This window comes from Cyprinodon variegatus, unplaced genomic scaffold (assembly GCF_000732505.1).
Source record: "Cyprinodon variegatus isolate N-32 unplaced genomic scaffold, C_variegatus-1.0 Scaffold4, whole genome shotgun sequence".
NCBI lineage: Eukaryota > Metazoa > Chordata > Actinopteri > Cyprinodontiformes > Cyprinodontidae > Cyprinodon > Cyprinodon variegatus.
Genome location: NW_015150457.1, coordinates 2,001,951 through 2,017,251, shown reverse-complemented (window position 1 = coordinate 2,017,251; position 15,301 = coordinate 2,001,951). Strand labels below are relative to the sequence as shown.

Here is a 15,301-nt window from a genome sequence, read left to right as displayed (position 1 = left end):
TATGTTCTCGTGCTGTTTGTAGCTACTGTGAGGTCGCTCTATCCTTCAGCGAACATTAGGGGCCACACCACAACAAACCCATTTTACACAGGTTAAAGACACACAACCATGCACACACACACTCATACTTAAGGACAGTTTAGAGAAGCCAGTTAACCTAACAGTCATGCACAGTGAGAACATGCAAACTCCATGCAGAAAGAGCCCAGACCAGGAATCGAACCCAGAACCTTATTGCTGCAAGGCAGCAGTGCTACAACCCAGGAAAACTGCTAAATAGTGTTAAGTTATAATCAACCCTGAGATCAGTTTGAAAAGTTTTAATGGATACTCAACACAGAAAGAAAAGTTCACTTCCTTTAAGAAGACTGTATTATAACTATTTATAGCCAGATAATGCTATTTTAAATAAAGCCTAAAATAGGCAAGGATATATGAGCATTTAAAAAAACATTTAAAGGATTCAACAGTGCTTAATTTGAAGGTGATAAATAAAGTAAAACTATATCAAAATCAGTTGACGTTTGCTAAAATACAGGAAACATGCATAAGGAATCTAGCTTTAAAAATCACATGAGAAAGCAATCTGAATTTTTAATTATGCACAGTAGCAGTGTGTTGTCAGTCATTAAATGTTACTGACCTGCCTTAGTCAATACAGAGCCACTAAAGAGTTTTTGCTAGGTTTATTGAGACTTTTACGAGCAATGTTTAACTTTTAACAATATGCATTAGGCACTGAGGCGATAAACCCTGTGCTCACTAGAAAAACAGGAATCTGTGATGGGACTTTATTCTCTCAAAGGTCACCAGACTGACTCATTTATTTACTCAGATTATCAATCACTTGTTTTTGTCATAATGGTTTTCAAAAGAAAATGCATGGCTTCTTAGAAAAAAATATTTTGGCTTTCTTAACATTTTCCCAAAAGTGTCATTTCTAGGTAATTATTCTCTTTTCTCTTAAAATCCACACAGCTTTAAAGTTTTTTTATACCAGGGGATTGGATGATTCACAGTGTTTTTTTCTTTTTCTTTTACTGTTTCTTATTTACTACAGAGTATTTTTATTTCGCCTGTTTTTACCATACTTGTATGATGCACCATTTAAGACTCAAATTTGTTGTTTTTTATGCATAACCCATGATTGCATGTTGTTGCTCATGGCCATCATTATAGCCGCAATATGAGAATTGCATTGCTCATGATCTCGTTTTCTATGTCTCTGTGTTGTTGCAGCCTTTATCAAGTCTGATCTGCGGAGACAGAATGCAAACCAACTTGCCAAAGAAGAGGTAAGTGTTAAAGTGAGGTAAGGGGTGGTGACCTGGTCAATAAGAGAGAAATAGATAATGGGGACATAAAGTAAAAAAAAATGGCTTGATAATGAAGGAGATCAGAAAAAAACCAAAAACAAAACAATTATATATAATGTTAATGCCTTTATTTGGAATAGAATTTACAAGAAATAACCAATAATGTTAATGTATTTTCATTTTATTTATGTGAGGTATTTTGCAAACAGCTTTATTTAAACATATAATTGGCATTGCTGCCATTTGCTGAATAAAACAAAAGAATTAAATGACAAGTTTTGCGATACAGAGGTTTTAGCTAACATACACTGTCCAACCAAAAAAAGAAAGAATCCTAGTTATTGTGATGATAACACACAAAGGGGTGTTACTGTTTTCAGAAGCTTACACTATCTAAAGATCAGATTTTCCAATATTGTATTTTAAAGTATATATTTTAAAACCTGAGATCGATTCAAGTTACAGAACATTGTTATTTCTCTACAATAAGTCTTCAATCTCATTGATACTAAGTCACTTAATGCCAGTCATCTATGTTTTTGTCAAGATTTACACCACTTACAGACCAGGGAGTACCGATAGAAATACTATAGCATTATGACATTATGACTACAGCAAGTGCATTTAAAGGATTAACTCATTGTTTCTAGTATCTACAGTGTTGTCCCTTTTTCATTAAATAAGATAATTAATATAAACAACTATAATCGTTTTTTAGACCCTACTTTGACCAGATTAAAGATACACCACAGAATTAAGAAGTTTCGATAGTCTTTGCAGGGTCATATGTGGTGCATGAAGAACTTATTGAGCTCTCCAACTTGTTATGTTTTGACCATGCTAAAACCTTCTATAAAGAGATTGTTCTCTAATATGGCCAAATATCTGGGTCCTGGTTGTGCAGCGAATTACCCTAGTTCTATGAAAATGGTCCTGTGTGCTGACCGTTCTGCTTCCGGTTGCATGGTGACTATATAGGTTTCCATCTGGGTGCAACAAAAAGGATTCCATCCAGCAAGGAAAATACAAAACTGACCCACAATCTCCATGCTGGTAGTTACAGTGACAAAAGCAGGTCCTTTGTACGTAGAGATAAGTTAAGGTGGGGCTTGCTATGAAGAGAACACAGACACGCTCACCTCCAAATTGCATAGAGACTACTTCCTAAGAGATCTAATAAGCATTGAGACAGTATGTTTATGATACAATTTTCAAGTGTGAAGCACAGAAACCCCCTTTACCTGCAAAGTCTTCTGCTGTTGGTAAGCTACTGAAAATAGTAATAACATTTATAGATACCTTTAAGACACAATCCTCAGACGGGATAAAATCAACCAATAAGATGAAAAATCCCAATGGATAAAGTGCTTGAGTCTAAACCTTCCCAGCATTGCAGTAACTGATGGAGGAGGTGCAGAAACGTTTTATGTTTAGAGTTAAATTGTAAAAAGATGAAAACTCTGGTGGTGCAATAGCTGTAGGTTTACCAAGGAATTATCAGTGAAACAAATCCAGTATTTGGGGAGCAGGTTAAGCAGACTAGTGTCACGATTCACTTCAGTTTGAAAAGAGCTTTTCAAAATTTGCCTTTATTTAGCCCCATTTAAAAGCATTACAGTCCTGGAGACCTTAGGTGATAGTATAAAAGAGGCTCTTAAGAATTAAAAGTGTGTCACTTTTTTGATCAGGGTCAAATTAAGGTTGAAGCCTACTTATCACTGGAGCCTCTTAATTGCTTTGTTAAATTTGGACGGGGATTGCGTTTCTTTATTTGACTGGGCAGTGTGTTTATTTACATCTACAAACAAATCTAGAGATTCTGCTCTTGTGATTCTCCCTGTTCTTTTACTATTCAGTCATGTTTTCTATGATTCTGGATGGGTCTCCAAGCTTTGTGGTGAAGTTACTGCTGGATACTGACATTTTTAGTTTAAGAACAAATTACTCAATCTTTGTGAACATGCCCTTTTGCAAGCTTTTGTAAATTCTCAATCATGGCGACCACAAAACAGGCTTAAATCTGAGACAACTTTGCTTAGCTTTTCTAAAGACCTTTTGACAACGATCCAGGTTTCTTTGTAGATTCCGCTGGCTCGTAATATAGCTGACTAGAGCTCTAGTTATTGCGAGCCAACAGAATCGACAAAGACTGCTGGATAGGTGTCAAAACATCTTTAGAAAAACAGAGCGAAAGACCGCACTTTCTCAAAAACCGCCACTGACTCTGAACTTTTTCTTAAACTGTCATAAAGCAGAGTTTGATCTCCACAGAACAATTTCACTGGCTTCGCAAATTCAAATTAATTCATCCTCAGTCAGTTTCTCCTGAACTTCAACCCAGACTGGAGCCTCATTCTTTTACAATTGCTGAATGAGAAGTGATCGGCAGCTGTTGTTTTAGGCGGAGAAGCGGATGTTGGAAATAGACTACGGAGCAACAGCGCAAATCTCGTCCCAGCCACAAACTCCTTCCTCTCAAGTCTGATCAAATAAAAAAATTTCTGTGTACACAAAAAAAATCTTCTCAAATTTTAGCTCAACACAGAATCAGAAAGGTAGGAGCACAAAACAATCACACACCAATGTTGATGATCTTGGCACCTTCTGTACACTCTTCACTGTGCACTGTTGTATACTCTCACTCTGTCTCTTTGTGATTTTGAAATAAATAGATTCACCTTAAACAATACATTTCACTAACTTACTACTAATAAGCAGGTTTTGGGCATGTACCAAGTATGCAGAAATCATTCATATCAAATTTAAAGCTTTTTACCCTTATTTATCTTTTTAAAGATTTCTGTATTCTAATTTAACATTTGGTGTGTTTGTGCATGCATAAAGCTTAACTTACTCCACTTCTGTAAAAGGGTTTGTCTAACCAAATATACCATTTCAGGTGCAGCTCAAATGAATCCATCAACAATGTCATACTTATAATTCTCTATTTAACTACATTCCTTTTAAGCTTTGATATCATGTCATCATCCTTCCACCACAGTGCTTTAATGTCAGCATCGAATAACATTTTGACTATTACTTCAAGTTTTAAGTTACCACAATTTTATGAGGTTTCTACATTTTTTTTCAGTTTTTTTCACATGCAGCAACCATGCAAACAAACATAAACTAGGGATCAGCTCCCATCTATGTTTGAATACTGGGAAATTTTGAGCATGAACAATCTTTGCACTTCCTTAACATACAGTGCCTTTTAAAAGTATCATACCCTTTTTACCCGTTTAATGTTCTACAGTTCCACAGCCTCAATTTCCATTTTCTATGCAATATAATCTAGAACAACACTGCGAAGTTTCAAAAATAACATCTGAAAAGTGTGTGGGCCTATTTTTACTGCTTTACGATTATTGGGATACTATCTCTCTATGAGTTTTGATATTGATTTACCTTTCCAAAAACTTCATCCAATTCCAGATCATCTATGAATATAATTTCTTAACTCTAACCAGTTGTTTGTAATAGATTTATGCCTGAACTTTGACTTCCCCATTTTAAAACATGAATCCCTTTGGATTTTATCGTATCTTTTTTGGCCACATGGTGAAAAAAGTATTCGTTTCTTATCTTATCTCACTTTCTTTCACGTTTGCCCTTTTCCCTAGTTGGCCTATGCCATACTGCTAACATAAGGCCTACTACCTTTCTTTTTGTCTCTATTCCACAAACACAGAGTACCTGATTAATTGTTACCCGGACAACAGATCCTTAAACTGGAGATGTGGATCTCTGCAGGTCTGACAAAGTTACCATGGCCTCTTGGCTGCTTGTCTAATAAACTAACCTTTCTTAGATTATGTTTTAATAACCGATTACAAGTTTAGTGTCACACGGGTTAACTGTCCCCTGTGCTAAACGTAAAGCTATCTCGATGGCAATGTTATTAGAGTATTTTGGTGATTATATTTCAACATTAGTGAGAGATTACGTGCATGTCACCAGTTTAACATGTAATCTTAAGGCTATAACATAAATTTGTCAGGATTTGTGAGACTATAGCAGGACCAAAATGCAGGAAGTGGTTGTGCCTGAATGTCCGCCCTAACCCCTACATAGGGCACTATACTGTATAGTGGTTATACCACTTTATATGAGTGTTCCAATGTCTAGTGGATGAAAAGTAGTGGACTAAAAATTTCTTACAATGCACATTGAAAAGTAGTGATCATCCATGGTCACTAGACGAGCAGATATATCCCGGAATGGTTTGCGAGAGCTCTCCTGGCAAAGCATCAGTTTGGGGGTGAGTGTAAACAAAGATGCTGCAGGGACCGAAGTCACCTGACCAACAGGGAGTGAAAAGTAGTGATCATCTCTCCGAACAGTTTTAGGTCCACTATATAGTCCCCACTCTATATAGTGATTGAGGGTTTATGTCAAGGTTTTGGTTCTTTTTAAGTTTTGTTTTTGAGTTTCTGTTGGTTTTATTTCCATTTTGTGTTATTCTAGTTGTTTTTAGTTATATTTGTGAGTTCTTATGTATGTCTTGTTTACCCTCTTGTGCCCTCTTGTGTCACTCTCCTTCTCCTAACTCCCTTCTAGATTCTTCTGTCCACACCTGCTCCCAATCTGCTGATTAGCCTTGTCTTTTCGTTCAGTCTCTCATTTATACTCCTCCTCTTCTTTAGTGTTTGCTGGTTTCTCGTCGTTACTTAGCTTCTCTTGTGGGTTTTCCCCTGTCGTCTCTTGTATTTTTTTGGTTTTCTATATTTAGTTCTTGGATTCTGCCTATGTTGCCTTTGGAACCTTCATTAAATCATCTCTGCATTTGGGTCCTCAACTAACTTCCACCAAACCTGACAGGTTAGGGGTTAAGGCGAACATTCGGACACAGTCAGAGACTTGGAGCCAGCATAAAAAAGAAAAATATTATATGAATACAATTTGAATGATCGGACTCAAGAAGCAAAATAGGGAATGTGGTAGAGATACAAACCGTATGACAGTAACTGAACAAACAGTTGTGAGCATTTGAAATTAGGGGGCTTATATACAGAAGGAGATGTTTACAGAGGCGTGGAAAAAAGAAATGAGCAATGTGCTGCAGATTAGGAAGAGCTCAAGCTAATGAATGCAAAGGAAGCTGGGGTAACTGAGTAATAAACAGGAGCAGACAGAGAGGAACAAAGAAAAAAATCTACTAGAGTTGTTATATACAAAAAAAATGGACCAACTAGGCAACACAGAAAAAAACAAACAAAAGACTCAAGAGACTTCCAGAAACTGAAATACCCAAGGATCCTGACAGAACAGGCTTGTAATTAAACCCTTCCTTTCATTTCAAAGTACTTCAATTGGACACTCTCAGTGAAATGTGTTTGTTTCAGGGTTCAGCCTCTAGATTAGGTGACTTTTTCTTGTAAATATAATATTAGTTTCTGAAAGTTATATTTGGCTGCCTGTTTCTTGTATCTTGTATCTTGTATTTCTACTGAAAATAGCAACTAGTGAGAAGTGTGACAACCAACCTGAGATAAAAAAAAGGGTTCATGAACAATGTTAGCAGTATGCACATCCTCTCTATCAGAACACCTGCCATCATTTACTCCAGCAGAGAAATGCAATTTTTCCGATTCAAGCAAATTATTGCGTGGTTTCTGCTGTTCAAGAAGATGCATGGAAAAATAATTAAAACAACTGTGGTGAAAGGATTTCGTTTTTTTCTATGTACTTTTTAATGTTCTTAATGTGGAACAATGTTAGTAGCCATGCCTTTTGTGTTAATGTCTACATAATCTTAAAGGTATAGTGGAGGATGTTCTTTTCCGGGTGGATCATCAAAATAAGCGGTCCTCCTGATTGTCAATCATTCTGGTGATATTTTTACGTAAGGCCATCCTACGTGCTCGTCCCAATTTTCATTTACCGGTGGTGAGTCTGACATAGTGGAAAAATTGCAAATCTTCTTTTGGAAAGTGAGCTTGTATGAGCGATGCAAACAGCAACTTTTAAACAGAGCGTGCACGAGGAGAAATAGGCCGACCCATGCTCTCACACATGTTTCGGCGTTTCCTCTCAGGAGTGGGTACAGGGTTGTGCATGTGCGAGTGGAGAGGGCGGGTCTTTTTAAAACTTTGCGAAAATCCTCCACCTTACCTTTAAGGAAAAGAAATAATGTAGTAAGAGATTTTGGTGAAGTGGCTGCTATTGTTGTAAATAAGACCTTTGTGGTAAATCCACACATCTCTTTTGATTCACAGGAACCTACCAATTACACTACAGAAAACTTGGACTCACCCACCATCATCAAAGAAGTCCAGTTTTAGGGAATTACATTTCCTATCAACATTTTATATGAAGAACTGAAAATCATAAAACTTCCAAAACATTTTCCTTTTGAATTGACCAAGACAAAGGGTTGACTGTCAGTATTTTTTTTCACGTTAATTACAAATGCCTGGCTAAAATAAAGCAACAAAGTTTGATATTTTGTTGAACCACTTTTAGATTTGATTGCATCACATATTAGCTATGGCATTCAAGTGTATAATTATGTCTAAACTGGCAATGTGATCTTTGGGAAGAGAACAGAATGACTGTGAAAACCCAAAACTTTTTGTTGTTGTTGTTGCTGTTCTGCAGACATCATAAGTATTTAAATACTCAACTAAATCCATGACAACATGTGCAGCTGCTACTCTGTTCAATGTCACAGGACCGGTTTAAAAAACGGATAAATCCAAGTTGTATCAGTGAAGGGACAGTATTAACTTTAGTTTTAAAAGCTAAATGGCTTATATCTATGTAGTCCTTTTTTAAAGACACCCTGACCATTCAATGCACTTTAGACAGAGCCAATTTCACCGGATCACATTCATGTACCAACACATAATTCTGATTGTTCCACATTAGAACACAACATGGTGATATATGTATTGGTCAAGGGAGACAATGACATGTAGCAAGAATCAATCCGATATTTGTTAGAGTTTCTACTGAGACACAGTCATCAATCTCCCTGTAGACATGCAGATCATTTTCTGGAGCCCCTGGAAAGGCGCGGTAAAGGTCCTCCATATAAATGATTATGAACATTTGGGAGCCATGTGAGGGTTCTTAGCTTCAGTTACCTTGAGTGAGAATTATTTTATTTACCTCATCCAGCTTTGTTTCTCACAGGTACAGCTATTTTACATCTTTTTAATTGAATTCCTCTTTAAGTCTGTTCTCTTGTAAACACTCTAGTGTTTTAAATTCTCTACTATTTTTTAAGAGTTAGAGAAATTGGCCTCTATCCCATGATATCTAAAACTCATTCAGAAAAAGAAATGATGGATTACCAATTAAAAGCACTTAAACGCTGATTAACTTTAAACAGTAAAGGATAAATGACAATCACACTTCAGCTATCGTTTTCAAAACAATAGCTGAACTTTAACAACTTTACTTGTTTAGTTTCCATTTTAAGGTTGCATTTCTATAAATTGTACTGTGAGATTATGTCCTGGATAAAAAAAAAATATAATTTAGGGCCTTTAACTTTTTTCAAATGGTTTAAATTTGTGTACAGTGAAGTAAACGATATAATTTTGAGTCTTTTTTATTTCCTAAAAGTCATGCATATAAATAATTTGCAACTTTAGTTTTGAATGCGCAGAGGTTAATCTAATTTAAATTGAAAAGGACTAATGCATCAATAGAAGATTTGACATAGAAAACATCGATTTTCCAGCAACAAATAAATAAAACATTCACACCAATGATAATTTTAGTTTGACTTATCCTAACATTCACATTTTTTCATTTTATTCTGTTAAAAAGATGTGCATGTTTTGCTTTTTCTAATGTAGGAAATGTCCATCAAGAATATTTTCAAGGTAATTGCTGACAGTTTTAGGTGTGTAAAATGTCAGATTTTATTTTTTATATCTTCCCTTAAGTACAAAATCTGCTTAAATACATACCGATCCTTCAATGATACAAATGTCTGTATTTTTTAACATGTCCTTTTTGTGTTAGGTGGTCTCTTTTGTTAGTTTACAATAGTTTTATAGACAGCCACTGTGATAGTTTCCCCTACATAGGGTAATAGATACTACTTTCTGCTCTTGAAAAAGTATTTTCTAGAGTTAAACTTAGATACTAAAACTCACTAAACAAAGTCTCACTTGTTTTGATAGAAATGTTATTGAACTTTAACACTGTTTAGTTTTTGCTAGAAAAAGTAAGCAAGTAGTTAACTGAGAGCATACCGTAAGTAGGTACACCCAGACACACTAGAGGGCGCTGTTGATCCATTTCTGTTGTGGTCCAGCAGGGTGGAAAAGCTTGATTTTTGACATTTAGGCTCATGTTAAAGATGATGGCTCTGCGCTTTTTTTTCTTTTCCACTAGTTGTCAAGTCTTTAAGCAGACTAGTAATTAAAATCTGAAAATAGGGAAAACATTTTTAACACAACTACAGCAAGTGCCTTTTCAGAAAGAAAGGAAGCAGCTCAATAAAAAAAAAAATGAGTCAATTTAATGTAACTTTTAATTGTTGCACTATTCTTCCTTTTTTGTGAAAAAACTATAAGGTGGCTTTTATTATTTTATATTGGCCAACTAGCATCTGACTATTATAATCTTGATGATTAGACACTGTCATCAAATGTATCTAGTTGTACATGTCAGTAGAAGGAACTCCAGTCCATAATTGTCTAGGGATAGAGAAAAATGTAAGAATTATGACTTTTATAAATACATTTGTACCAGTATCCTTGTTTTTTTTTTTTTTTTATGAAATAAAAATGTTTTCCAAAGATTCTTTTTAACTCCTTCTCACACTGTTTGTTTCTTATCATGAAATTTCATTGGAACCTTGATGCTCCACAGCCCGTAAAATTAACACGTCTCTTTATGATTCTGTTACCGAATGGCACCATTCAGAAAAAGAGGCGTGTTGGAAGATAAAAGGGTTACTTATAGCCGTACAGATCAGCTCCAAGTCCACAGAGACACGGGAGCTGATTCTTATCAGTAAGCAAAGTGTAAAGTACTAAACGCGTTGGAAGCAAACATTTTTTAAAGCTATTAATTAAACAGCGAAAAGTGAAAGTTTACTTAGATTCTGCAACAAAGGACAAATTAAGTGTTTGTGACAGGAGAAGTATATGATAGAAAAGTTGTTACAAAAAAAGCACTTTTTATTCCAAAATCATTTAATAAATTGAAATAAATATTAGAAATGAGCTATAGAATTTAACATCTGTAGTGGGTTTTAAATGTGACACACCTTTGTAATAATTTAAGGTTTCAAATACTTCAAAATTGACAACATGATAACTTATTTTTCTCTTCAATTTAACAGAAAAAACATTTTAGAGTGTAAAATAAGAATAACCCAGCTGCATGACTTAGAAGAATTCAACCCACAGTTTGTTAAACTACCATTTAGTTTAATTTATGGCATAGTGTTCTTTCATATGATCAGTCTGCAACATTTTACCTTGGATATATTTAACAATTTAACCTTGGGAATGTTCTTTAAAATCTGTCAGATTTCATTAACTTCTTTTCTGGACACCCCCCATCAATTGTCCCCACTGGTTGTCTGTCAAGTTTATTCCAAAAGCTCAATTTTTCTTAACTGCAGCTATTATTTCGAAGACCTTGTTGCAAATTATACCAAGAGCCAAAGGCGGTAATTCTTCAACTTCTCTTTGCAGGTTTTGTTTATTGTTTCTTCCAACTTTATAAAAGTTCTAGTCATATCTGAAGGAATGTTATCTCAGATCATGAGCCTTCCACCACCATGTCTTACTGTTGGTATCAGGATACTTTGGTGGGTTGGTTTTTTATTGCTCAAATGTTTCAGTTCGGTTTTATCAGATCATAACAGATTTTTCTAAAAGATTATGGGAGGCTTTTATTGTCAGACCCAGGTTTTATATTTCACCACTCCTACTGTACTTAGTCTAAACATGTGGAGAACACAGCAGATGTGTCATTACATGTCAGGAAATATTTCAGACCCTTACCACAATGACTTATGTATTACTATAGATTTTTGACTGCCCAATTTAATTTCTCATCTTCCCTGTTTTGAAGAGAACATGCAGTTATATACAATATAAAAAGCAGAGGAGAGAAATCAGCATAAGTGAAGCACGAGGGGGTGTATCAGTGACGCTGATCTATAAAAGTCTAAGGATGCAAATAGTCATATGTTTGAGATATTCTGCCTTGTTATACAGGAATTATTGTTTTAAAGCCATTCACACAGCCTATACCTGTGTTGATGATTCAGAGAACAAGTGAGTTTTAACTTGTGGTATCAGAATAAGTGTCTCAGTGAAAATGCAGGTGCAAATGTAAAAAAAAAAAAACACGTATCATATCCTTCCATCTCTCCACAATGCAGTATTCCCTGTTTGGCCAATATGTACATAAAATCTGATACAGTACGTTTAAGTTTGTGGTGGCGATCCAAAGGTTTCCGATACCTGAAAGTATCAAAATAAAATGGCTGACAAGTTAGTTAGTGGAAAGTGTTGGCTTTAAGACAAGGTGGGGCAGATGAGAATATGGAAATGTAAAAATATACACAGCTTGTTTTAAACTTTGGTAAGAAGTTTCTTTGCTGTACATTGAGGTAAAAATCTTAAAAGAGCCTTAAAAACCCAGGTTATAAAACCTGGGTTTTTAAGGCTCTTTTATATAATTAACTTTTATATAAATAACTTTTTACTTGTTACATTTTAAAAAAAGGGTCTCTTAAGTTCATTATGTCGACTGTAATGCAGGATGCAATACCTTTTTATGGCCAGATGATGGTGTTAAAAGCATGTCATTTGAGAAATCTTAGTCATTAGACTGTGTGGGGGTATTTGTATTTGTTAGGTTTAGGCAACCTGTGGGGATTTATTATTTGGACCACTCAATTGGATCTTATTTAAAAAAAAAAAAAAAAAGGTGTGAATTCAGGTTAGGTTAGGGTTTGGTAAATGTTGGTAACTGTTAAAATTAGGGTAGAGGTCTAGGTTAGGCCATACAAACACATGGAAGTCAAGAACAGTCCCCATAAATCAGGAAAACTTTGGCTGCAGTTGTGCAGCCTCGCCTTTGGTGAAGGTATCTGACAGGCCTCCACAGTGAACTCACGTGGACCTCCAGTTTTAACCCGAACTGTGGTCAAAGAGGCTAGTCAGCAAATTATTAATCCCCTAAAATGTACCCTCTTTGGGATTAGCAAAGCTGCTTTTTTTCCTTAGTGTCATTTTTAAAAACTAGGTTTGTGTAATCTATGGAGGATTTCTTCAAACTTGTGAAGTGATCTAATCAATAAATCAAAGATTAAAAAAACAAGATCAGATTCACAAGAGTGCACCTAATAAGAAGCATCTTCTAAAGGGATTTTTTTTTTTCATTATTGTGATGTAACTTTAGTGGTACCCTGAGCCCCCCGCACAGTGAAAAGGCCCCAGAGTCCAGGTCAGACATTGGGTCAAAGTTCTCTCTCCCTCATACTTACAAACAATGGGAGGAAAAAAGCACTGCAAAGAAACTTCTAATGGATGAAGGACTCTTGTTTAGTGTTTAGAAATGATAGAGTTAGATAACAGTACACTGTGCTACAGCTTTCCTACTACACAGGTGTGTATACGCCTGTCCTTTTAGGGAAACATAAGTCTGCCACATCAGGCTTGATCTCATAGCTTGCTTTAAGAAGGAGTTTGGGGGCTTTGTTGTTTTTTGTTTTTATATAAATGTTTTATGCACCCCTTATTCCAGTGTTTTACATAAAAGATCTAGTTAGCAATGTTCAATATTTTTTGAAATAACTGCTTTGTTATAAAGTCTTTGGATGAACATTTCCAAATAAAATGAGTCCTGACCCACTTGCCTATTCCAATATGCAGCTTTGCTCCTCATCAAACAGAGCAACATTATTCACTTGATCACCTTAGTTTTATTTATGTAGCAAAGTATATGTGTTCCACATCAAAACAACCTCAAAGATGACAAAATAAAGGACTTAAGTACTGAAATTGGCCTCTCCCTAAACATGGAAATAAACACCTTATGGAAGAAGTACTATCACAGATTCAACTGTATTACCTTTGAATTGGCAATGGTGTACTTCACTCCAAAGCTTAATGATTTATTTAGTGCAAGCATGCAAAACTGCGTCACTGCCCTGAGTGTGGCCGATCCTATCTTCCTCTTGGTGGTTCACAGTTATGAACAACTATCTACTTCTTTATCCATCCCGACCCACAAACCAAAAACACACAGCTTAAATCACAGACTCTATCGTGTTTTCTAGCATTCTGCAATTTACCTCTGTCTTATTTATTCAACAAAGGGGCCACAAACTGGATTGTAGACCTTCACACAACTGGTTAGAGGCTTGAAGTAAATTCTAAAATTGCAGATATGATTACCACTAAGTGTAGGATTGAATATGGTCATGCATGAAAGAAACACAGAGAAAGAAAGAGGAGGGAAATATGGTGTGACACATCGACTCCTGTCTGAGTTACAGCAGTGGCTGAAACACCAGCTTAAAGATGGATCATGATTTCTGACGCAGGAGCTAAAAAAAGAGGTGAGGAGTACAGGAAAAAGTGCTAAAATGTGAGAATCTGCTGACAATCAAGAAACAAAAAAAAAAAGAGTTTCTTAAACATGATAAGTTGAAAACATAACCAGGGCTCAAAACATATTTAAGTGACTTAAACAAACACAGATGGCAAATACTTCAGAGAGGCTGTTGAATGAACACCTCAGCCATGGCCATTCTAGAGAAATCTGACTCGCAGATGGACACCAGGGGAGTGAAATTAAGTTGTCCTCTTGATATTTGAGACTGACACACATTTAGAAAAGCTTTGCAAATCAAACAACAAAGAAAACAGTGATTTCCTATCAATTTGTTTGACATTGATGTGTTTTGTGTGTGCTGCTATAAAAATCCAGGTTTCTGTACACTTTGGGAAGGTCCTCATCTTTTAGGACTGTTGCTGCTGCAGGGATGGGAGAAGCTTCAGCCTTGCAGCAGAGGTTTTCTTAAGTCTGGATATTTAATTGAAATTAGTAATCCATTATGAGTAAGCTGGTTGGAAGCTAACATCTAATTAAAGGTGCAGTGTCTGTTTGGCCAACCTTAAACATAAAATGTAAGAAAGTATAAATGTTTATACCACTGGAACAGAATGCTATTTAACTTCAATTTCACTGGAGCCTTTTGTTCCTACTTGTAATTTTCTGATCCTAGACTTGAAATAAGTCCTACTGCTTTATCAATGGTCCAAATTTACTCATCACCATGAAACATAAATTTAACTTTTAGATTCTTAAACAGATACTAGTTAGATTCTGTGCTTTCCTGGACTGAATAGGGATCATCAAACCAGCTCATCAAGCAAATTAATACAGGACAAATTTGGTTTGTTTATTTACTTTGATCAAATAAAACTTAAACTATGAGAGTCTCATACTGTTCATCATTCTACTTCTGGTACAGTAAATTAACTATTTCTTAAAATCTAACTATCCAGATATGGTTTAAAGGAGAAAGATATGACAGAATTTTCTATATTGGCAATAAAATATTATGCATAAGTAGAATAGCTTTTTTCAACATTTTTAAAGACCCTCATGTTATCTAAGAGTAATTTGTTTCCAAAGATTTTCCACAGTCTGTTGATTGGTTGAATGGTATTGTTTTTATGGGTTTAGTCCTAACATGTCTATATAGCTGTGAACGGTCGCTAGTAGAAGGTGTTGCTTGTCCACCATGTTTTTCCATGTGGAGCTTTCTGTGTAGAAACAAATATTCATAGGTGTGCTGTGTGGAAAATCAGCCAGTAGCACAGGTGATAAAATGGCATAATTTAGCTGCACAGACCTCATAGACAGAGATGGCAAAAGTACTCACTTTCCATACTTGAGTACAAGTACAGATACTTGTGTTAAAAAATACTCTGGTAAAAGTGGAAGTACTGATTAAACTTCTTTACTCAAGTAAAAGTAACAAAGTACAG

At 35.5% G+C, this 15,301-nt stretch overlaps 1 protein-coding gene across 2 annotated transcripts in view; it reads left to right on the top strand.

Moving 5' to 3' along the window:
• LOC107083104 (feline leukemia virus subgroup C receptor-related protein 2-like) overlaps positions 1-9,194 on the top strand; it is a 27,886-nt gene extending 18,692 nt beyond the window's left edge. The window contains exons 9-11 of one of the 2 annotated variants that reach the window (XR_001481171.1): positions 1,240-1,295; positions 3,718-3,871; positions 7,535-9,194. Coding sequence is in view for 1 of the 2 variants with exons in the window: in XM_015372096.1 (XP_015227582.1) it covers positions 1,240-1,295; positions 7,535-7,600 (122 nt within the window). In the remaining variant the exon portion in view is untranslated. The remainder of the gene's footprint in view (positions 1-1,239; positions 1,296-3,717; positions 3,872-7,534) is intronic. The other variant, XM_015372096.1, reaches the window with a different exon arrangement.
• The last annotated feature ends 6,107 nt before the right edge of the window (positions 9,195-15,301 follow it).